The sequence below is a fragment of the Muntiacus reevesi genome, chromosome X, assembly GCF_963930625.1.
Source record: "Muntiacus reevesi chromosome X, mMunRee1.1, whole genome shotgun sequence".
Taxonomy (NCBI): Eukaryota; Metazoa; Chordata; class Mammalia; order Artiodactyla; family Cervidae; genus Muntiacus; species Muntiacus reevesi.
This window is the reverse complement of record NC_089271.1, coordinates 58,284,218-58,310,238: the sequence shown is the minus strand read 5'-3', so window position 1 is coordinate 58,310,238 and position 26,021 is coordinate 58,284,218. Positions and strand designations below refer to the sequence as shown.

Below are 26,021 nucleotides of genomic sequence, written 5' to 3'. Positions count from 1 at the left end.
GATCACTGAGAAAGGCTTTCTTATCTCTCCTTGCTATTCTTTGGAACTCTGCGTTCAAATGGGTATATCTTTATCTCCTTTGCCTTTTGCTTCTCTTTTCACAGCTATTTGTAAGGTCTCCTCAGACAACCATTTTGCCTTTTTGCATTTCTTTTTCTTGGGGATGGTCTTGATTCCTGCCTCCTGTACAATGTCACAAACCTCTGTCCATCATTCTTCAGGCACTCTATCAGATCTAATCCCTTAAATCTATTTGTTATTTCCACTGTATAAGTGTAAGTGATTTTATTTAGGTCATACCTGGATGGTCTATTGGTTTTCCCTACTTTCTTCAATTTAAGTCTGAATTTGGCAATAAGGAGTTCATGATCTGAGCCACAGTCAGCTCCTGGTCTTGTTTTTGCTGACTGTATAGAGCTTCTTCATCTTTGGCTGCAAAGAAGATAATCAATCTGATTTCGGTATTGACCATCTATTGATGTCCATGTGTAGAGTCTTCTCTTGTGTTGTTGGAAGAGGGTGTTTGCTATGACCAATGTGTTCTCTTGGCAAAACTCTACTAGCCTTTGCCCCCACTTCATTCTGTACTCCAAGGCCAAATTTGCCTGTTACTCCAGGTATTTCATGACTTCCTACCTTTGTATTCCAGTCCCCTATGATGAAAAGCACATATTTTTTGGTTAGTCATTCTAGAAGGTCTTGTAGGTCTTCACAGAACTGTTCAACTTCAGCTTCTTCAGCATTACTGGTCGGGGCATAGACTTGGATTACTGTGATATTGAATGGTTTGTCTTGGAAATGAACAGAGATCATTCTGTCATTTTTGAGATTGCATCCAAGTACTGCATTTCAGACTCTTTTTTTGAGGACCACTCCATTTCTTCTAAGGGATTCTTGCCCACAGTAGTAGATATAATGGTCATCTGAGTTAAATTCACCCATTCCAGCCCATTTTAGTTTGCTGATTCTTAAATGTCAATGTTCACTCTTGTCATGTCCTGTTTGACCACTTCCAATTTGCCTTGATTCATGGACCTAACATTCCAGGTAACGATGCAATATTGTGATGCTTTACTGAATCAGACTTTACTTCTATCACCAGTCACATCCACAACTGGGTGTTGTTTTTGCTTTGGCTCATCTTCTCATTCTTTCTGGAGTTATTTCTCCACTGATCTCCAGTAGCATATTGGGCACCTATCAACCTGGAGAGTTCCTCTTTCAGTGTCCTATCTTTTTGCCTTTTCATACTGCTCATGGAGTTCTCAAGGGAAGAATACTGAAGAGGTTTGCCACTCCCTTCTCTAGTGGACCACATTTTGCCAGAACTCTCCACCATGACCCGTCTTCCTGGGTGGCCCTACACATCATGGCTCATAGTTTCATTGAGTTAGACAAGGTTGTGGTTCATGTGATCAGATTGGTTAGTTTTCTGTGATTGTGGTTTTCATTCTGTCTGCCCTTTGATGGAGAAGGATCAGAGGCTTATGGAAGCTTCCTGTTGTGAGACTAGACACAGTGTAAGTGCTCAAAAGTCACATGTTGCTTGCAGCCTGCTACACCGGACAGCACAGATACAGAACATAGCCTTCATCTTGCAAAGTGCTATGGAATAGTGCTGTGAATCTAGACTGTACTCTGGGGCAGCCGTCTCATTTGTCATGCCCTACTCATGTTTTTGATAAAAAAAAAAAAAATCACATGAACAGTGTATAGATGAATCCATGGGTTTTTCTACAAGGTGGAAAGACACATATGGAACAATTGGTGCTAATGCAATTAGCAAGGTACACTCTGTCACCTTGACTCTCCCACCAATGATTCAGATCTCAATGGGGTGATGACTCATGGACCTAAGTAAGCTCACACAAGTAAGTTCAATATGTGTAGAGACTCTGGGGTGAATCCATCAACATAAAATAATCCCCCTCTCTGCAGAGTGCTAATGAAAGCTTGGCTGGTATTCTCGTATCTTCCTCCTTTAGACCTATAGGGCATCTGCTTGAGGAAGAGAAGCTGCATTCCCACTTGCCTCCAGGACCTGTATAATGTGCTGTCCCTGTGGCCACAGTGGCCCAAGCTGCACCAGGTGTTCTGGCCTCTCTGCCTAAAGAGAGTGACTGTACTGAACATAATTGAAATCAGATTCCATTCATTCTGCCTGGGGATCCTCTGTTCTCTGTCTGCAGCAGAGGCCAGCATGTTGCTAGACGACTTGGAATGCTGGACAATGAGGATTGCTAGTCTCAGCTGTTACTCAATGCCCAAGGCCTTGTTTTCATCCATGAAGGCCGCCCCCACACCCCTTGTGTCTCCTGCACCTGAGCCCCAGAGCCAGATCTAACTCCTGCATGCCAGGTACAGGCTTGACAAGCCCCTGTTTATGGCAGAGACCCATTGGTTTGCTCAAATTGAGTAGTGAAATCTGGATAAAGGCGACAGTAAAGGTGGATAGTTCTAACAGCATGTGAGCTGCTTTTCATCTCTTCCCTGTCTTTCAATCATAGGTCAAAACGGTGACAAGAAAGGGACATTGGCAAGGCATGTCCTTGTCTGTACCTGATATTTAGGGGACTGGAGTCCTTTAAATGATGCCTGGATCCTGCTGCCTGGACTCTATTGGGAATTCACTTTTCAGCCTAGTGGCATTGGACTCCTATGAGGGCAGTCTCTACAACAACAGAGAATGATTTTTCCAACCAGGTACATTCCCCAGGAGAAGTAGATGTGATTAATCTGTAGCTTCTACAGCCACTGTGACCATTAGGCACCATTGCAGCCTCATTCCTTGGTACCTCAAGATAGAGGTTTTCTCATCTATGGACAGAGAACAGGCAAGGTGAGGTGAAGTTTCCAAAGTCTTAGAAAGTCCAAGTTCCTCTCCCTAAGGTCAAGGATGTTTCTCTTACTAGGATCTCACCATGGAATTTGAAACATAAAATAATGACTTCCTGTGATAGGTAGACTTTTAAGATAGCCACCAAGATTCCCCATGCCTGGTGTACACATGCTTTCTTCCAGTTATTTAGTCAAACACTAATATAGGTGCTGTTGTGAAAGAAATAGACAGATGTAGTTAGGGTCACAAGTCAGTTAAATTTTGAAGGTGATTATGCTTGATGGGCTTGACCTAGTCATATAAGCCTTGAAAGGTACTGGGCTCTTTTTGGAAAGATATTAATGGACTCAGGGTGACTCAACATATGAAAGATTGCAGGCTTTGAAACTGGAGGGGTTCACAGGGAAAGAAATGAGGGCAGCCTCTGGAAGATAAGAACAATCTCTGATGGACAGCCAGAAAGCAAACAGAAACCTTAATCATACAACTGCAAGGAACTGAATCCTGACATAATCACATGAGCTTAAAAGAGGACTGTGAACTCCACTTAGAATGAAGCCTGGCCAATAGTTTTATTTCATCCTTGTGAGACAATGAGCTGAGAATCCAGTCATGCTGTGTCAGACTTCTGACTTACAAAACTGTGAACTGATAAATAAGTACTAAGTTTGAGGTAACCTGTTATGCAGAAGTGGAAAACTAATACACTTTCTTTACAAAAAGTGTGGTATTGGCAAGGTAATTGGCTTTGGAATCAGACAATCTTAGATTCAAACCATAGCTCCATCAATTACTAGCTTAATAACTTTGAGCCCATTGCTTAGTTTCTCTGAGATTCTGTTTCCTCACTTGTTAAATGGGGGTACCACCACCTACTTCTTAGGACATTTATGAGAACTAAATGAGAGATAATTCCTGGCACATTCTAGTGAGACCTCCAAAATGATTTCCTTAATTCTCCATCCATTCCTGAAGAGTAGAGAATGACTGTACTACAGGAAACGAAACCTAAATATGGGGAAGGAGGGACAGCAGGATTAACAGAGAACCAGAAATGGCAGAGAAGGGAAAAGTGACACATTATGAAATGAAAAAAAAAAAAAAAAAAAAGTAGCTGAGTTTATTCAGCACATAATTGCTTATAAAACTGAATTCAGGTCTTAAGTGTAATTCTAAATGTTGACTAAACACAAAGGTACATTTGGTGCAGAGCTTCAAATTCTTTGTGAAACCAGACTAGGCTGTACTTATGTGAATGTTTGTAATTATGTGTGTGTGTGTGTGTGTGTGTGTGTGTGTGTGTGTGCGCGCACACATGCGTGCACAGATGCTTATATAATACTTAAATCTATGGGTCATGAGCTTGAATATCTTCACTAGTTAGACAGATACATAAATGAGTTAAAACAGCCTAGTAAACATAAATAGGGTGGGTTGGGGACAGTGAAAGTGATTGATGTCCTACCTAGGGACAGTCTAAGTCTGTTTATGCTAGACAGACAAAATTCTGCAAGTTTTGACCTGTAGAAAACCAATTTCTGGCCTCTGGCTTAAATCATGCGAACTATCTCTCCATCCACTAGGATTAGAGTCAGGGGATCTCATTGTACAACTTTACCCTTAGATATTCAGAGGGGATATTCAGATATTATTATGCTTAATATCCAGGGGATATCTTAATATTAAGATCCAGGGGAGCCTGATGTATTATCTCCAGAACATCCTTTTCCTTCTTTTGCTTTTAGTTTCTTGATATAGGTATAAAGTGTAGTAGTTAACAGCAAATAACCTGGAGTTAGACTGCCTCAGGGTTAAGCCTGGCTCAATTGTTCACTAGTTATGTGACTTTGGGCAAGACTTAGGCTCTATGTACATTAATTTCCACATCTATAAATTGGGAAAACTATTAGCACCTAATTATAAGGCTTCTAATGAGGAATATAGACACTGTGGTGGTGTCTGAGAGTAAAGTGAAGATTGAACACCACCAGAAGAACCCTCCAAGACCGCAGTATGGTGACAAATTTCACTGAACTTAAGGAAGCAGAATGCAATGATGACATCAGAATTCTAAAATGGTACTCACAATAAAGGGATTTTTATTATTGGTAGTGGTAGTCACAGTCTTATGGGCTATCTGAGCTTGGACATACACCTTTATTCCTTCTACACCTCACTTTTCTCATCTGATCAGACTATTGCATAAAACTATTATTAGGAGAAAGTGAGATGATCTCAATGAAAGTGCTCTGAATTTTATAAAAGTGTATCCCAACGGGAAGGCTATGACAGTTTCCAAGAATGAATCTCTAGCTAGACAACATTCTGAAAAGCTGTTTAGGGTAGCAACCTATAAAAATATGGCCTTCCATCTTGGGCAACTGGTCTCAAGCCAAAGATTGAGGGCCATACTGACAGGTTTAAGAATCTTAAGATAATTATAAGATCTACCTCATAGAGTTGTTATAACTTTACCTAAGAGAATACATGTAAGGTGCTTAGCACAGAATGAATTCTGTAAGACAATACTTGATGCCTCTTATTCTCTTGCTAGTTGCTAAACCCTACATTACTACATGTCATTTCCTTTATCCAAGTAGATGAATTTCTCTCTGAAAAAGCTAACTTATGAAACATACAGAGTTTTGACAGGGATTTAAATCAATTAGGAGAGAGAAACAAATTGAAAGTTCCCCCAGACCAATCTACTGCAGTAATGGAGCCCCACAGATTTTTAAAGGGCCCTGAGAGGAAGCAAAGTGGGGCTGAGCATGTGACTCCAATAACCCTGCCTTCTTTCAAAGCAGTGCTTTATTCTGTATCTTCATTTGGGGCTTTGCAGCAGATTTTGTTTGAAGAAAAGATTCCATTGCCAACAAGATGCTTGAAGGCCCCAAGTCTTGTCTATTTCTTATTTTCCTATTAAAATTAATCCCCATTTTTAAAATGAGAAGACTGAGGGTTAAAGCCAAGTCTTGCCCAAGGTCACAGAGCTAGATAGTAGCAGAGCAGGAACTAGAATCAGGTATCCTGACTTCTTGGGTAGTACTCTTTCAATTTTATCAGGTAGGGTAGCACGTTAGTGGGGAGAAGGGTCAGTTAGAGATGAGTGGGGAATAACTAGGACAGGGATAAGAGACAGGGAACAGAGCCAGTTCTTGGCAGGCATGGAGTGAGAGATTAGTACGGGATGCATCCAAGTGTAAGTGTACACAAACAAGTGTAGGCCAAATTCTCCCAGGCAAGAAGGCTTCTTGGTCCTTCTGCTCATGCCCCTATTCTCCCAGTTCCAATCCTGAGTCAGAGGGATAGCCAGGGAAAAAAATATCAAATTTTATCTTTCAAGGTTTATGTTGGACTATTTAGTCTAATGTTTTTTAGTTCATGAAGGAGTAAACGTAATTAATAATAGAATGATATGCAATGCTGCACATGCTTGCCAAAGCACAGGATCTGGCAAAAAATATTTCCAAGTCTCCTCTCTCTGACTACTGAGCCAGAAGAAAGAGGTTCACTGTCCAGATACCATTCTGGGCGAGGGGCACAAGGTCATTACCAAAAACCTGCTCATGTGAAATTGCAGAGCCTGGAAATGGTTTCACATATCAGGCTTTTCCACTGGAAAAAGTAACTACATGAATTTAGAGCATACATGCTTTTACAATTACATTTAAACTGACATTAAAAACAAATGTGAAACAGTCCAAGCCGAACAGGTCAGCATGACCTGGAAAGCAAACGAGAGAAAAAAAAAAAAAAAGAAAGAAACAAAAAAGAAAAAGAAAAAAGGCCCAATGTTAACAGCATTAATTCTGTCAGTCTTTTGTAAATAAGAAAATACCATTGGTGTATTAATGGTTTTTTAAAGGAAAATTCACTAGCATAAATATGCAACATTCAAACAAATAGAAAGCAGTTAAAAAATAAACCACATTAGCCTTTCAATTCACATTAGGGAAACTCTTGTTGGCCTGGAGGTTAAAATTCTGCCCCAAAGAGGGGGAAATTAATTCCCTTCCCTCCTGGAAGTCTTTCCTTGGTTTTTCTCCAGAATGTTGTTGAGTCAGAGGAAGGAGAGAGATGTGTGTGTGTGTGTGTGTGTGTGTGTGTGTGTGTAGGTGGAGAGAGAAGAAGGAAGAGGGTGAAAAATGCAGGCTCCAGGTAAGGCTGGAAGAGTGCTTCTGACCCTCACATTTGTCAGCCCCTGGCCTCAAAGATTCCACATCTAACAGAAGGAAGCTAGCTTCAGTATGAAATCTCTGAGGCAGAGGCAGAGCATAGCAAAATATTGTAAATTCTAAGACTCTCTCCTCTTATATCAATGCAGAGTTTGAGGCTGGCCTGGGAGAAGAACAAAGCATCACACTTGATGGAGAAGCAAATGTATGATGTAAGTGAATAGTGTGGGGCACTAAAGCTAGAAGTTAAGAGGTAAAGTCTTACCAACTTTCTTCCATCATCTTAACTTCAATAGAAAACAAGAAAGTAGGCACTGGTTCTTAGATTTTGCCTTCTTTCGGTTTATGAAAAGTTCAAGTGTGTGTGCACTGCTAAAAGGGAAGTCACGTTAACTTTGAGAATAAGGAGAAAAAGAATGTCTGATTGTACTCTCCTGGTCTGTTTGAAGAGACGGCTGGCTGGCTTCTTGGAAGTGTTCCTCCAGGGGAATCAGAAATCTGGTCTTTGCTTACTGAACTTGTATGGATCAGCTACTACCTTCAGCTCAATGATGGAGCCTAAGGTTACGATCTAGCTCCACGGCAGAGGTCCAGCAAAATAGAGGTAAGAGGAAACTTGTGAATTGTAAAATAACCAAGTGAAAATGACCACAGGAGCCTCAGATAGGGACAGTGGCTTCTTGTTCAAAGCAGCTCTTTAAGTCCCATTAGCTAAGCTTCTTTACAGCAGTAGCACATTGGAAAGCAAGCAACTGCACTAGAGCTTCACTGCATCCACTTGAGTCAGTGCCTGATGCCATCATATATGATCAAAAACGATCAAAAGGCCCTTTGCTAATACCAAGTCATATTATAAAAAACAACAATCATGATAATCACAGCTACATGAATTGGTAAGTTTACTACTTAGTCCTCACATAGCTATGAGGTAGGGAAATACCATCAGCCTCACTGGGAGGAGTATCAACTAAGAGAGTAGTCTCCAGTCCCAACATCAGAGTTTCTGTTGAGAAGCAGGGGCTTAAGTCCCCAAGTTTCGCATTCCAGGTGTTTCTGGGATATCCAATAAAATCTTCTAGAGCCCTCATTTTGAATAAGGCAAATAAGGTCAGCCTTTCTTCAGTGTCTGGTCATTATGAGATGTTTGCAATATCTAACCTGGAATTTTTCTAATATGAAAGAGAGACACTGGTGAACATAGCAACTTGAAGATGTGCTAGCATGTTAGCTGGCCCCATAATCAGATACTTGAGTCAGATCCTCTGATATAAGAGGCAGCAATGCAAAGTGCCTGTCATTTTGGTGCCTGTCATTTTGGACTAGAGGTTTTCTTCTCATTTCCTGTCTACCTGTAAGACAGAAGTGAGACTGGGAAATGGAAAATTCTTTATTTGGAGTTTTGGGGGCTTTTTCTCTTTCTCTTTCTTTTCTGCTTTATTGATCAATATAATAAAGGACATATATGTGTTTGTATGCGCCTCTTGGGCAAGAATTAAGTGGTGGTTGTGGTTGAGAGGAAAGGATATGGAGGGAGAGAAGGGAGGTGAAATTTAACAGTCTCCTTATAGCCACTCAGAGGCCAACAAAGACTCCCTATTTGGTCTTCTGAATTTCTTGTAGCAGCCAAACAATCCCATAATATTACAAGCATTATTACTCAGCCTAGAGATGGGAATGCTTAGAAATTAATGTCTCTGCACCTAACAGCTCACTAATCAAAGCTTCTATGCCTCATTTTCCACCCTGGTGAGAGTCCTCAGTCTCTTCCAGTTTCATTGTGGCCAGCATGATACACCACACTGTGCAGGCCCAGGCTGGTGACCTTTTTGTCTTGGTCAAGATCCAGATTTTCCTTTTAGTTCGAAATGCCAGTCCAAGTTTTTTGCAGGTGATTTCTTCAGGATTCATGGTTACATTTTATTTTTAATTGCTGACTGTTAAAAGTCTGAAATGTCCCTCAACAATCAATTTTCACTTCAGCAACAGAACCACTGGTCCAATGGGGTATTAAACAGTGGAAAGAAATATATTCTATGCCAGGCTTAAGAGATCTAAAAACTGCAGCAATGATGAAATGGACTGAAGAGAATGGAACTTGGTTCTAAAAGAGGTGATCCAGGGTAGCCATGCCATTTGCAGTTTACTTTCGATATATCTGTTGTCATGGAAATATTATCAGTAATAGACAATTTGAAGGCTCTGCTGGTTTCTGGATGGTTGTATATTTTCCCCTTAGTTTTACTTCAAAAAACATGATCCCAAAGGATGTACAAAAGTCTCTAAGAAAGCATCTTTCTCAGGTAAATTTTCTATGGAGAAGTTCAGGACAATAAGAAAATATTCTAAACACTTTTGTTGATCTTAAGGAATACATTCTCCAATTTGTAAGAACAAGTGGCACTTTTCTTAAATCAAAAGTAAAAGGTTTTCATACAAACAGTTATATTATCAGCTCATATGAAGCTTTTTTTCTAAATTGTTATATTTGGAAAATACCTGCTTTTGTATATATAACCTATTGTGTGCTGTGTACTCTTAGCTTTCGGCATAGTACCTTCAAAAAATATTGCCTATGACATCATTTTACTCTCTCAAAAGCAACTGAGGGAATTTGGAAACTCACAGCAAAAGTAAACAACAATAAAACCTGCTGCTATTACACTTTAAAAACTCAAGGATTTTAAGTGGTGATTTCACAAGTGAGAACCAGATATCATCAATTTTGATGATCAGAGAAAATTATTTACTTCTAACCACAGTTTTATAAAAACAAATATTCAGAGACAGACTACAGCATATATATGCTGCCCCAGACAATGTGGTTTGGAGGTAATTCCATATAAAATTTCACTTGAGAACTACAATTAGAGAGAAAGATACCTTTTACTCTCCAATATGTCACCAAATATGTATGTAACCAATTGGAAGATGACAATATTGGCCTTGGAGGACAGATTACAAGGGTTAATTCAAGGGAAATTCAGAGACTAGAGAACCAAGGAACCAGTGCCAAAATCTCCACTGCTATAGCAAAGAGAACAGGCTTCAGCGATGACTGGGAGCACACAGACCAATTTTCATCTGAAAAAGGAGGCACAATGATATTTATTGTATACTTACTATGTGTTAGCTTTTTTACAAATTTACCACAATTTTGTAAGGAAGATTTTATTATTCCCATAATGTAGTTAGGAAATTGAGTTGAGGAAACTGAGGCTCAGAGAGATTTAATAATTTATCCAAGGTCATCAAGATAGTAAGTGGCAGAGCTAGGACAAGAAACAAGGCCTGTCTGTATCCTAGTCCATCAAGCTATTTCCACTATACCGAGGACCTCCTAAAACATGAAACCAAAACAAAAAAAGAAAACCAGAAACTGTAACTGCTGAGCCACATGGACATGTTGATGTCAAAATTTATATGGCAATTATACTCCTCTGTGCATGCCTCAGTTATGCAGATCTGTAGGAGTACTCAAGTATCTAAGACATTTGTGTGGGGAGTAGCATTTCTCAGAATTGAGACTTACTGCTTGCATCTCCAACCTAGAGACTTTTGGGACTCTAATCTACAGAGTCAAAGCAGAAGGGAAGACACTCCATTAACTGAGTTCTACATTGTTGAGTCTTTATGATACTTAATACTCTGCTGCTTGCTGAAAGGGGCTTTGAGGGGCTTCAATCATTGGGTGGGCAGTGGGACCCAAAGTCTTAAAATTTGTGATTTCTAGGCCTCTGACATGAATAATGAAGGTATGTGGTAGCACCATGATGAGGTTCTGGGTGGATGTTGGAATGCTACTCAGAGAAAAAGGACTGTTAAACTTTAGGGTAGAATATCTAGATAGCCAAAATATTTAGTGATCACTTTGCATGATGCTAGAAGTCATCATGTTTCTCAGAAATAATGTATCTAGCATGCTCCTTGGGTAAGGAATATGTACCTATGACCATTAGAAAACTTACTTAGTAAACCTGCTTTGGCTTGAATTATATCCTATGCTTTGTGTATGACAATATATGTATACCCAAAATAGTTTACTTTGGTTGTTTTAGAAGGCATTGGTGCATACTCTTGAGATGTGGTGAAGATCGTTGGCTCTTGGTCATGAAGTCATTCTTAATTGATTCTCCTTGTGAGCAATATACATGTAGATATACACATCTATAAATGCATGACCTGGGCTAGTGGTATCATCTACTTATAGGATAGAGTATTTATCTATAACCAAGTTTTTCAAAGTACATTCCAAAAAATATCAGTTTTATAGGATATTAGCAGGTGTTATATAAAAACAGGATTCTGTTTGTGAGATAAATTTGGGAATCCTGAGTTACTAAGCTCCTCAGGTTATTTTACTGCAATATTTGACAAGGTCTGTGATATGATAACATGCACTGTAAATATTCCTGATCAAGACTATAATATGCAGGTTTTCCTAACTTATTCAACTATAAAAATATATTTTCATGTATCATGTCACAGAACTATTTTTCTCAGAACTCACACCAAGAAGCACTGGTCTAGATCAAGGCAACAGGCTTGTATAAGGGAAGGGCTTATGCATGTGGTCAGTACTTGCAGGCATCAATCTGAACAGAGGCAACTAACTCCAGGAACCAAAGCTGTAATCCTAGATGTTTAACAAAATTGATGCTAGAAATTTCTTTCTCTCTCACTACCTGGGCTACTATCTCCTTTTTATAAAACTTAAGCCCTCACTAATTCTCTTAAAAAACAAACATGCAAATAAAATGGATATGTGAACATGTCTTTCCCATGTCATAGCTCTTCAACTGCCTGAAGTTCAAATCTTTTAGCATTAACATCCAAGTATATTTTCAGAGTGGTTTCAGCTTGCCTTCCCTATTTCCCCAGATCTGGCCACGAAAGTAAAAGTGAAAGTGTTAAGTTACTCAGTCGTGTCCAACTCTTTGTGACCCCATGGACACCAGGCTCCTCTGCCCATGGAATTCTCCAGGCAAGAATACTGGAGTGGGTTGTCACCCCTTCTTCAGGGGATCTTCCCAACCCAGGTACTGAACCCAGGTCTCCCACATTGCAGGCAGATTCTTTTCCATCTCAGCCACTAGGGCAGCCCAAATCTGACTATACTAAACTATTAATACTTGTGTTATTCCTCAAAACCTCGATGCTTATTTAAAATGTCTCTCTGAATTTATTCAAACTGTGTTCTTTGCTTTGAATGTCCTTTCCCTCTACCTCACTCAACTTCTTCCCAGTCATTTCCTATTTATTCTTTAAGGTTAAGCTGTATTAGTTATCACTGCCTGTCTCCAATTATTTAACTTTTTGAGGGCAGGGATTGTATCTTATTCATCTATGTTCCCCCAAAATGCCTACTACAGAAACTGGCACATAGCTGGCACTCAAGGAATATTTGTTAAATGGATAACTAGATGAATGGAAGGATGGAAATATGAAAGGACTAGCTAGTTGGCTGGTTGGAAGGATGAATGGATAGATGGATGAATAAATGTGAAACTTGTCTCCTGAAGAATCAGGCTATGAGTGGTATTTCAGCACTGGAATCATTCTATTGCATCCAAGGCATGTGAACCAGAAGTAGCAGTGGTGGGCTGCCCATGAGCATGGGGAATGATGAATGAATTGATATCAAGGTTCTTGTCAACACTGGAAAATGATAAGGATGTTTGCAGTGCTCATGGCAACATCAGACCAGGATATCCTCTCAACTAGAGAATCAAGGAGGTTGTTAAAACCCGCAGATCTATTAATAGTTTTGAGTCTCAGGTGTGGAGTTTAGCCCCTAGAAGGAATGAGACTTCTCAAATATGTTAGAGTAACCCCTGAAGAAAATGCTGCATATTTCCAATTCTCACAAGCTCTGGGGCTTCATGTTTCTTCTCCACGTCTGGGATTTGGCTGTTACCTGAAATTCCTAAAAGGCCTACCATCTTCCATGGTTCAGGAGAGGAGGGCATAAGCAGGGGTCAATGCCATTTATTAAAAGTTGAGAATTCAAGAGTTGCTTAACACAGAAATAAACAGTGTTTTGGGAGGAATAGGAAAGCAAATGAGAAAGAAAGAAGCATCAGGGAAGAATATGATGGGTAAAAGTAATTCTTTCTTTCTCATTCCATCTTGAAAACTGGGAGTATATCATAGAGAAGTACAGAGAAAAGTGAGGTGACTCTATTTACTTAAATTATGAACTGTGAAAAAAACAGCAGTTAATTCATCAGAGAGAAAGTGCATCTTTGGACAGTCACATTTTTTAAAAAATTCTAAATTAAGAGTAGGCAAGAAGGTTAGATTATTGAAGCAATTAGAGACATGTGGTTTTTCCAAAGCAGGCAGAAACAAATCATGTTCAAAGAAAAGCCTATCCTTGTTGTAGGTGGGCAGTTGAGAGCCTGGAGGTAATCTTTAAGGAAACCATGCTGAGAATCCAACCACCTCCAGGATCCTTTCAGAAACAGTAAGAACAGTTAAACAATAAGAATCAACAGGTATAGAGGCCTGGAAGCAAAAACAAAAGGGTATGTGTTTTAAGTATCTTTGAACTGAGGAGATTCCATTACCAAACACTACAGAGAAAGCTAAATTAGAGACTTTGAAGCATCAAGATCAAGCAGCCATCAGTTGCAGAGTGCCAGCTTCTCTAAGATACAAAGACAGTCCTTCTGCCCTCCACTCCATCAATAACCTATCCATACAGTCTAGACACATGATATATCTTACTTAGGTGTGACCAGAGGTAGCTAAAGTCACTATATGAGTCAAAGTACATAAGTCTAGACTAATCTATATTTCTGGGACAGTGAATGGACAATCCAAAAAAAGGACTGTCACATCTACAATTCTTTCTCTGTGAGCTTAGACACAGAATCACAAAATGGTCATTCCTAAAAGGTCCTTGGTGAAGCTCATTACTTTATTTTTATGATGAGAAATATGAGCCTCAGAGGGGAGAAAGGAATTACCCAAAACCATATTCTTAGTTGCCATTTTGGAATATATTATATAACTTTGAATTGAGCAGTAGGAAAAGTAAAACAAAACTATATAAATCCTCCTTCAAGGTGATCAAAATGTTGATGCTAAACCCACATCTGATGAAAAAGGAAGTCTATTACTACTATATTCAAAAGGATCACTGTATTGATGTTTGCTTTCTTTTTTCCATTATTTGATTAAAGTTGTAGTATACACTGAAATTGCAAGATAAAAATAAACTTGGGATGGGTTTGCAGCAGGGAAGCAGGGAATATGAAGATAAGTTTAGCAAAATGGAAAGGTTTGTTTCCCAAACAATAGTATCTAAGAGGGTAAATACTTAGGTTTTTATTGATGTGGTACTTGAATATACTGTATGAGTCCCTTAATTACTAGAATTGGCTTTCAAGCAGGATCTTGATAATACTTTTGTTTTGAGATGATTTCTGATAATGTTCTGTCTGTTGGAGCTATTACGTATTATAGGGCATGCCAAGTAACAGGGTTAAAGCCAACTGGGAAGTGCTGTGAACAGCTTTACCAGCTAAATTACCACTGACCTTACTATCATAAGTCCTTATATTTGTCTAGCATTTTGTCATTTACCAAGGATGTTCACATTCATCATGTCATCAGATCCCCATTACATCTCCGTGAGAATGGTATGTCTAAATTACAGATGAAGAAATTGAAGCTTAGAGGGGGAACAGTGAATAATAGTGCTGGGCCTTTAACCTAGGTCTGCCTGACTCCAAAGGCAAGACCACTTACAAAACATCAAGAATCCTTGTATCTTGTGAACATTTCTTGAAGTTTGCCTGCCCAAAGCTCCATTGCCTAGCATGGTTCCTTGTACATAGGAGACATTCAGTAAATGTAAAAAGGGAACTGAAACCAGAGCCAGCCACAGCACTTCTCAGCTTCTTTTCATTGTGTTGACCAAGCTCATTCAAATTTGAATACCTTAATAAATCAATTTAAAAACTTACTTTACCACTCTCTTCAAGAAATTAATCTATAGATTTATGTCAGAATGTTATATGGACTAGTGAAATTGTCTGTTATATACACACTTCTTTTCACAAGGGATTCACTGTAATCATGTTACAGATGCTTTACAGTAGACGATATTAGCTGACACATGAAACTGATTTTAGGATTTGGGCCCAAATGTTATGAAGACTTTTATTATCATTAAACTTTAACTGTGTTAAAGCAGGTTTGCAATTCCTATCAGCAAATGGAAAACTAAGGGGCTGTCTATCCGGAAGCCCCCATCTCTTATACATAATTCAGAGAGGGCTAAATAATTGAGAGTTGAGTGTATCAGAATCCTCCCCCTGGGGTGATCCCACCACCGTGAATGTTGTGACAACATTTCATTTCATCTTGACAATTCCTTTGTCAACTTTCCTGGGTGTCCTGCACTCTCCCTCTACTCCCAGCCCTGTTTTTTCCTCCTCACTGTAGACCACAATTGTAGGATTTCTCTGTAGTAAGCCAAGCAAAGAAGAATAAAGTTTAATTTTTCTCAAATATTTGAATCTCATTTGATGAAGTTGCTGGAAAACCACTTGTAGAGCATCTGCATGCTATGTCTACGAGTACTAGACACTATTTGAAAGGCTGTCTCAAACTGAGCCTGTGTAAATTCATTTTTAATACTTTGGTTTGTTTAAAGAATATTACTAGCCTTCAAGGAGGCAAGGATACAGCTACCCAAATGAAGACCCACAGATGGTTAGAAAACTACCATGTTGATTTCTGTAAATATGCACATAGGCAGACAAAGTATTGAGTACCTTGCAGAAAGCCAATGATAAACAAGTACTTTAAATCAGTCTTGAGGAGGGGAGGGGAGAGGGTAGAATTATAAGCACTTGGATTTTCCAGGATGATAATAAGTAATCAGGTTTGAGGCCACAGTTTCAGGTGTTCAGAAACAAGCTTGTCTTTCTTCAAATTTCCAAATCAAAGTAAACTAATAAGCTTGCTTTTCTCATGAAAGGTGCATCTTTCGGGAAGTGGCAAGTGGTAGGAAGGAACCTGGCAGTGAACAGATACAAACATGAAGAAATACTAATTTGAAGGGGGAAAATGTAAGTGTCAGTCAAATCTTTCTGTAATGGTGACAAAAATCATGGTAGACACAGACTAGAGGACAGAGAGCATTTTGATGGGGGATTACCCTTGAAAGAGCTGTATCTTCATTCTGTCAAACTACTCTGTTACTAAAAAAAATACTTTTGGAAATTGTCAATAGATTTGCAAAGAAAGGGAAATGATTAAAAAGCCTGCTCATCCCTGGGAGATGTGGGATAGGAAATTGGCTATGCTTGGCAGCCTAGTCATAGATTCCAAAGAAAAGCAGCTTTTCATTCCAGGTGGCCAGCACCACAACACAGGCAGCAGTTAACTGAGGAATATTCCTGGGTGTTCAGGGCCAGCCTGTGCCTGGGTCATCCTGCACCTGCGACTGTTCTGAATTCCTTAGTTCTCTCATCCTAGCCATCATTTAACAACATGAGGTCAGTACCATTACGTCCCCTGGGAAGCCCTTCAAGTCAAGTCCATACTCACTCATCCTCTGATGGGTCCTGATCCCTGCAGGATCACACCTCCTGCTCCTATGATGAGCCCCACAGTGTGGTGTAGCATATTTAAGGATAAAGAAAAGCACCAGATGACTGATGGTCATGTTGGATGTGAAGGGGTCAGCCTGTTTTCAGAGCATGGCTGGCCTCCTTAGAAGCATCAAAGAGAAAATCTGGTTTTAAGAGAGAACAAGAGAATAAGGGAGGGAAAGGAAGAGTGAAAAAGAGGAAGAAAAGTATCATACCTCCCAGAGTCATCCCTGCTTCATAGCATTTCCGGAGACGACAAGATGGACAATTTTTTCTTCGGAATTTATCAATGGTACAATCATTTCTGCTGGCACACAGGTACTTCTGTTTTCCTGGGAGAACAAATATAAGAGTAGACAGCCCTGTTAATGTGTCGCTAGAGCCTCTCCGGAAAGTATTTCTAGACAGAAAAGGTGTGAGACATATCCTGCCCAATGAGAGAGGTGGACAGGGAATGGTCTCATACAGTTTGATCACAAAACTCTATTAAACCAGGATGATTTAATTCAGTGTTGCATTGTTTGATTTTCATAGGTGTTTTTCAAAGGGATGGACAGTTCAGGTCCTTCTAATACTTCCTTTATTAGGATGACACAACATGGTTGTTTTTCATAATACGAGTACAGATAATCCTTCTATAAAAGAGAACTCCATGTGATTTTTAATTGTTATGTGAGACAGCAAAAGAGACACAGATATAAAGAACAGACTTTTGGGCTCTGTGGGAGAAGGCGAGGGTGGAATGATTTGAGAGAATAGCATTGAAACATATATATTACCATATGTGAAATAGATGACCAGTCCACGTTTGATGCGTGAAACAAGGCACTCAGAGTCAGTTCACTGGGACAACCCAGAGGGATGGAATGGGGAGGGAGATAGGAGGAGAGTTCAGGACAGGGGGACACATGTACACCCATAAACAATTCATGTTAATGTATGGCAAAAACCACCACAATATTGTAAAGTAATTAGCCTCCAATTATAATAAATAAATTAATTTTTAAAAAGTTAATGATCATACCACCAAGCTTTCAGGGTATAAAAGTCAAAGGGATAAAGTCCACTCTTTATAAACACAACAAATGAAAGGAAGTCTTCTGAAGATAGAAGAAGAAAAACAATCACTGTCATGTACACGTGAAGTTGTGAGAGATACACAGAAATATATACACACAAACACACCATACACATTTTCACACTCAGAAATCCTTAAGATCATAGCTGTTCAAAGAAAAACATGGAGTTCCACTCAAAAACACATTCATTCCTTGTTCCTAACACAGGCCTGGCACACAGTAGGTCTTTAATAAACACTGACTTAATGAATACTGAAGTTGAGCAGAGAGAGCTAGAGGCACATACAGTTATCAGCAGAAATAGATAGTAATACCTGCTATTCTAAAACATGCAGAACTTATGCTCTTTGTCCTGCCCCCAGCCTGATATTTTTCTTCCCCTCATCCCACCCCTTTCTTTCGTCAAGTCCTTGGTATTTTTTTTTCTTATTTGCTGCCATACTTTACTTTATAGAATAGATCAAGATTTTAAGGAGGCTTCTTTTGGCAGGGGAAGAATGTTTGTTGTAGGGAAAAGAAAGAAAAATTGAAGAACAATTGTTATCTGATGTCAGGGGAACCCACAAATTTAGCTACAGCTCAGCTTTCCTCTCTCTTCACTCAGCCTAAAATGTACATAACTGTCACAGAAAACTCATCTATTGCAGTAGGTTATTTTATGTTGGAGATTCAGTGTAACCAGATTACAAAATTTCCTTTTCCTCCCTCCCTCTCTTTTTCTCTTCCCTTTGTCAAAGGACTCCAAAATGCTGGGCTTGAAGGAACTGTTAAAGTTCATCTCAAAACAACACTTTCATTCCAAGGATGAGTTCTGGGGAGGTGACTTGACTGAAGAACACTGAATTAGAGGCATCAGAAGGAAGAAAAACTACCATTTAATAGGCATTTACTATGAACAAGGCTATGTGAGGGGATTTACATGTGCTATTTAAATAAATCACCTCAGCAATACTTTGAGGTAGGTACTATCATCACTTTCATTCAACAATGGCAAAATTAGGTCCTCTAGGCCAATAATCTTTCTACCATACTGCAAGATTTTATTTGTATAAACAGAACACATAATTTGCAAACAGCTTCTTTGTGCTTCAAACTGAGGATGGTAATATGTGTATAGAAAGGATGGTGCTATGATAACTGCCATACAGCTTTTGGGTGCCAACTCCTAGAAGGCAGGCCCTGTACCAATTCCAGTGGGTTCATTTCTAGTGCTGCGAATGTTCTAGAACTGGGACACCCTCACAGAATCAGTGTTCCTGCAATCCTGAAGACATCTCAGAGATACTACAGGTGTGGTTCCAGACTACTGCAATAAAGTGAATATGCCATTAAAGGGAGTCACATGAATTTTCACTTTCTCAGTGCATGTAAAGCTTATATTTACAATCTACTATACAATACAGCTTCCCTGGTGACTCACATGGTAAAGAATCTGCCTGTAATGTGGGAGACCTGGGTTCAGTCTCTGGGTTTGGAAGATCACCTGGGGGAGGGCATGGCAACCCACTCCAGTATTCTTGCCTGGAGAATCCCCATGGACAGAGGAGCATGATGGGCTGCAGTCAATGGGGTCACAAAGAGTTGGACACGACTGAGCAACTAAGCACAAAGCACATATGATGCATATTTATTTATATACTATATAACATATAACATAAAGTAATAATAACATATATAAATTATAATAATATGAAATAAAAATCCAACCCATTTGATTAGCTTGTAAAGGTTAATAACAATTTTGTACAAATTAAGTATAACAGGGATTACAACATACCTCATTATACAGCTGAAGAAAACGATGCTCATTAAAATGAAATTAACCAGCCTGGCACCACACTGTTTATTCGTTCCATATCAGAGTGCATAAGGTTATGAATCTCACATATTGGAAATAACTAAGCATTGGTCACACCATCTCTACTCCATACAAAGCTTGAATCCCCTCTATAGCATCCCTGTCCCATTTTTTCTTAAACTTTAGCCCACTTCATTTCTGGACTCTATCATAGGACTCTTACTTCCAGGAAACTCTGTATCTGTTTCCTTGTAGCTCTGACCCCCAAGCCCTCTACTGAGGTATGTAAATGAAGACTGGAGTTAAATTGAAGGATATACAGTGTTCCTGGACGGGAAGATGCAATACTGCAAGGATGCCAGCTTTTCTCCCAGTCAAATCTACAAATTTAAACAAACCTGAACAAAATTTTGACAAAATAACCCTAAAGTTTATCTAAAGGGATAAAATGTGTGATATTGCCAAGATATTATTTGGGGAAAAAAAGAGTAATGAGACTTTTCCTACCAGACATTTTAAGTATTATAACTCCATAATGATTACAACAGTTTGGTATTGATTCCAGCATAGATTGATCAGACTAGAGAAGTCAAAAACAGACTGCATATGCAATACATCATTTTAAATCAGCAAAGAAAGGATGATTTATTCATTAAATGGTGCCAGAACAACTGGTTACTCATTTGGAAAAGATAATAAAGTTAAATTACCAGTTGAAACCAAAATAAATTCCAGATGAATTAAATATGTCAATAGAAAAACAAAAAAAGGAACTATTGAAATATTGTTAGATGTTGAAATATTGAAGGTGAATTTTTTTTTAAGTTTTGAAGATCCAAACGGGATTTTTAGAACATGACAATAAAGAATATGGAAGTGAAAATTCTGATAGACTTGAAAATATTTAAGTTTTCTTACATAAAACAAACATTATAATATAATCTGAAGACAATCACGAACTAAAAAATACATATTGGTATCAAGTATGTAAAAGCAGTGGTTAATTTCCTTGAGCTATAAAGATGAGTAGTATGATAGAACTATGGGCAACAGACATGAACAGGCAAATAAAAGAACACAAAAGGTCAATAAGCATATGAAAATTGTAAAATTTAAATTTTATTAGTAATTATAGAAATATGAAATAAGACATCATTTTCACAAGGAAGATTGGTGAACATTTACTACTAATTAATGGTGTGAAGGTATTGTAGGTGGGTGTGTAAACTTTTTAGAGTGCAATTTTGCCATATATCTGAAAAGTTAAATTCACACAAAATTCAATCAGTAATTCCACTTTTGGAATTTTTTACAAGAAAATAGCAAGGTTAAGCACCAACGTGTAGTTCCATTTATCATTATATAAAAAGGGAAAACAGTCAGCCCTCAATATTCATATTTCACATCCATAAATTCAACCAATCATGGATCAAAATTTCAACTGCATTTATTCTATTATGCCAATTTATTTTTATTATTTGTTTTTCAAGGTTTTTTCTTCATTATTGCACTACAGTTGACATGTTTGTGTGTGCATACTCAGTTGTGTCTGACTCTTTGAGACCCCATGGACTGTATGTAGCCTGCCAGGCTACTCTGTCCATAGAATTTTTCCAGGCAAGAATACTGGAGCAGGTTGCCATTTCCTTCTCCAGGGGATCTTCCTGACCCAGGGATCAAACCCACATCTCTTGTGTCTCTTGCATTGGCAGGAAGGTTCTTTACCAGCTGGACCACTGGGGAAACCCCACAGTTGACATACAGAATTATATTAGGCTCAGTTGTATTATATTCAATTATATTAGTTTCAGTTGGGGCTTCCCTGGTGGCTCAGATGGTAAAGCGTCTGCCTGCAATACGGGAGACCCAGGTTCAAATCCTGGATCGGGAAGATCCCCTGGAGAAGGAGATGGCAACCCACTCCAGTACTCTTGCCTGGAAAATTCCATGGACAGAGGAGCCTGGTGGGCTACAGTCCATGGGGTCACAAAGAGTCGGACATGACTGAATGACTTTACTTTTTCAGTTGTACAACATAGTAATCCAACATTTATATAGTTTAAGACTTAATCACCATGATAAATCTAGTAACCATCTGTCATCATACAAAGTTATTATAATATTATTGATGATATTCCCTATGCTGTACATCACAGCCCTGTGACTTATTTATTTTATAATTGGAAGTCTCTCTTTTTTGTGTTCAATAAAGTTTTATTAAAGTATAAGGAGATAGAGAAAGCTTCTGACATAGACATCAGAAGGGGGTAGAAAGAATACCCGCTTGCTGGTGTTCTGAATCATGCAAAGACGCCGGGGTTCTTGGCCTCTGGAGGAGAAGAATTCAATTCAGGGCCAGAGACGAGGCTGGATCGCTCAGAGCTTTTGTGCAATAAAGTTTTATTAAAGCATAAGGAGATAGAGAAAGCTTCTCACATAGACATCAGAAGGGGGGTAGAAAGAGTACCCCAAGTCTCTATCTCTTAATTCTCTTCACTTATTTCTCCCAACCCCTCACTCCCCTTCCCTCTGGTGACTACCAGTTTGCTCTTGGTACTGTTTTGTTTCATTTATTTTTCAGAATCCACATATAAGTGAAATAATATGTTATTTACCTTTCTCTCTCCATTTTTTTCCACTTAGCATAATGCCTTCCAAGACCATCTATGTTGTCGCAAATGGTAAGATTTCATTTTTCCTTATGGCTAAGTATATATACACTATATCTTCTTTATCTATTTTTCTATTGATGGACACTTAGGTTGCTTCCATATCTTGGCTATTATAAATGATGCTGCAATGAACACAGGGATAAATATATCTTTTTGAATTAGTGTTTTCTTTTCCTTTGGATAAATGCCCAGAAGTGGAACTGCTGGATCATATGGTAGTTCAATTTTTAATGTTTTGAGGACTAACCATACTGTTTTTGCATAGTGGCTGCATCAATTTACAATCCCACCAATAGTGCATGAGAGTCCTCTTTTTTCCACATCCTCTCCAACACTTGTTTTTTATTGTCTTTTTGGTGATAGTCATTCTAACAGGTGTGAAGTGACATCTCACTGTGTTTTTATTTGCATTTCTTTGATAATTAGTGATGCTGAGTATCTTTTCATGTGCATTTTGGTCATCTATATGTGTTATTTGGAAACATGTCTACTCAAGTCCTCTGCTCATTTTTAAATTGGTTTTTTAAAATGTATGTTGAGTTGTGTGAGTTCTTTATATATTTTGATATTAATCCTTTATCTGACATATCATTCGCAAATATCTTCTCCCAGACAGTAAGCTGCCTGTTTGTTTTGTCAGTTTTCTTTACTATGCAAAAGTTTTTTAGTGTGATGTAGTCTCATTTCTATTTTATTTTTATTTTGTTGTTTATGTCTGAGGAAACAGATCCAACAAAGAACTGCTAGAACTGATGACAAAAAGTGTACTGCCTTTGTTTTCTTCGAGGAGTTTTATGGTTTCAGGTGGACTAAATCATTTTATATAAGGGACTTGAGCATCCACATATTTTGGCATCCACTGGGGATCCTGGAACCAATCTCCAGCAAAAACCAAGTGACAACTGCATTGGAAAAATGTAAATGTCCAACATTATGAGAATGATTAAATAAATTATTCCATATTCATGCAAACACTGTGCAATGTCTTTTTTTTAAATTTCAAAAGATATTCACAATATACTATTCCATTAAAACAACAAAATGGTGTTATCAAACAATGTATTTTATTGAATCCAACTTTTAAAACTTAAGACTTTAGAAACTATCTATACAAATTATTTTTCTTTTTTTTACAAATTACTTTTTTTTTTTCAAATGAAGCATTATGTAGAGGCCCCATATACATAACAGATGAAAATTAAACCCAATGTATCTGAAGCAAGCATAGGAAACTTAAAACTCCAGTTAGAGTTCTCCATTTCTCCCCTTCTCTGTAGCTTTATCACTGTGGTATGATAGTAGATATAAAATAACAAAGCACAAAGCATTATATAGATCTTATCTATTGATCATTATCTAATGATGGTATCATTATTACTCCCCAGGGCTTTGCAGAAAAGTTTAGAAATCTACTTGACATAGCCAACCCTCATATCTCCTATTTTATAGATTAAGAAACTTGGAGTCCAAAAGTGAGGGGCAGGCAAAAAAAATTTGCTTCAGATCATATCATGAGTCAGTGTCAAAATAGGGACAAGAAACAAGAATTCATGTCTCTCTATCCCCAGTCTAGCAGTTCTAGTAGTTCAGTGCTATCCTCACACTGATAGTAGATATAAAATAACAAATCATAAGACATTATACAGATCTTATCTATTATTATTTAAATAATATACTCTTTGAATATAAGAGACAACAACATCTGCTGAGATCATCTAGTCCAATGCTCTCATTTTACAGATGAGGAAATCAAGATCCAGAAAGCATAATGGACTTGACCAAGATTAAATGAGGCAATGACAATGCTAGTACTAAAACTCAGGTTTTTGCCCACAATATTCTTTGCACATTTCCTTTGTTACTTCAAAGTCATTTTCACATTCATTATCTCGCTGAACCTTCCTTCAGAGTAGGGAGGGTACAGGCCATTATCTTCAATTTATGAGGAAACCTAAGATACAGAGTGCCTATTGATACCAAAGAATATATCCCAGTTTCAATACAGGTTACCATATGCTTTCTACTGAACCACTATAACCAAGAAAATATTTTATTTCCCTCTCATATGATGTATTTGCCCTGTATTTTCTCCATATACCCACTGCCTCTTCCTAGTGTCAAGGAAGAGTAATACTTGAAGTTCCTGGGGAAAGCAATGGAGAGAGGAGGTAACCCATTGTGCTTTGTGTACTATTCTAGGTGACTTCAAAGATGTTGACTCATTTAATTCTTGTAAAAAGTATTTTTTATAACTGCTATTCTTATTTTAAGGTTGAGGAAAATAAGGCTCAGAGATGCTGAATGACTCACTTACAGTTACCAGCTAATAAGTGGCAGAAGCAGAATCAGAAACCAGGTCTGTATGACCTGTGATATAGATGTTTGTCTTTTTTAATGTGATATCTTTTCTCATATGGGCCCTGACACTATACTTAAAAGAAAGAGGTAGCACAGAATAGTTAAAAAGCACAGAGCAAGAAGGAGAAAGGCCTAAGGACCAGTCCTGCTGTCTCACTGAATCACTATGTGACCAGGTGTATGTTTTTACTTCTCTTTTGATCTTCCCAGCCCCTCCTCACCCCCAATCTATAACTAGAAGGGAATCTTAGGCGTAAGAGAACAGTAGAAGACTATGGAAGGTAGGTTCAGAAGTCTTCTCTTCATATTAGAATTTGTGCTGAGAGTCTCAGAGTTCACCTGAGTGTGACTCAAGGAGAGCTAAAGCCAGTCTGCATTTCTATCTTTTTTTTTCCAATCTCTACTCTCTTGACCCTAAAGGCTTTGTCTGAAAAACAAAGACACTTTATAGAAACAAGTAGCTAAGTGTCTCTTCCCTGAGTGACCTACATAGACTGAAGGGAGACCAGCTCCTGTTTACGGTCATGTATCCTATGGACATTATTTCTCTGGGGCTGAGACAGTGTAGAACCTCTGATCTAATTACCCAAGGGCTCTCTTATAATTATTGGGGGGAAAATGTGTATATATATATATATATATATATATATATATATATATACACATTTATACATATATACATTTATATATATATATAAAGAAAAAAAAGAAAAGCAACCCCAAGCATTATTGATTTCTAGTACTTTTTTTTTTTTCTCCTTGAATACTATCTTTGGGCCTGTGGAATAGGCTAGACAACTCTAAACAACACAGTCTGTGCTATGCCAAATGGCAGGTCTTTTATGAGAAGGACTTATAAGGTAGCTGAGTCCTTGTGATTCTAAGGATTTAACCATTCCCTTACCTGTCCCACCAATGCAGAAACACAGATGGCCATTAAACCAGTACACCATGAATGGGCCCTCAGCCAGGCCACTCAGCTATTGCTCGATGGGAAGCCTTCTTGGGAGTGGTTATAAAGTCATGATCATTACTGATTCTTTCCAATGTTATAGTTAGCTCTAGTGAGGGTGATAGGAATCAAGCCCACACTTCTCTTCTTGGCTTTCCGAAATCTGGCCCAAACTCCACAAAACAGAAATATAAAGAGTACTAGACTGGCAATCAGAACAGCAAGTGTCAAATCCCAGCTCCAAATGGCCTACAGCAAGTGTGAGCTTTGATTACTCATCTAAAAAAATGATGATAAAAATAATGGCATTGTCTACATCCTAGAGTTTTACAAAACAAATTATATAGAATGTATGTGAAAATGATTTGTAGTAAGGAAATATTAGATATGTGAGATGAGTTATGTATAATGTTGCTGAATCTATCTTGTCTTTCATTTCACTCCAAGAGTAACCCTCTTATGACTATGCTATTCTCTACATTGGCCCCTCCCCTGGTCACAAGCATTCCATCTCTGCTTCCTGCCCCCAGTACACACACA

At 38.4% G+C, this 26,021-nt stretch overlaps 1 protein-coding gene across 1 annotated transcript in view; it reads right to left on the bottom strand.

The window, feature by feature from the left end:
* AR (androgen receptor) overlaps window positions 1-26,021 on the bottom strand; it is a 193,966-nt gene that overhangs the window by 25,819 nt on the left and 142,126 nt on the right. Inside the window, exon 3 of the mRNA XM_065915671.1 lies at window positions 16,838-16,954. Coding sequence (XP_065771743.1) covers window positions 16,838-16,954 — 117 coding nt within the window. The remainder of the gene's footprint in view (window positions 1-16,837; window positions 16,955-26,021) is intronic.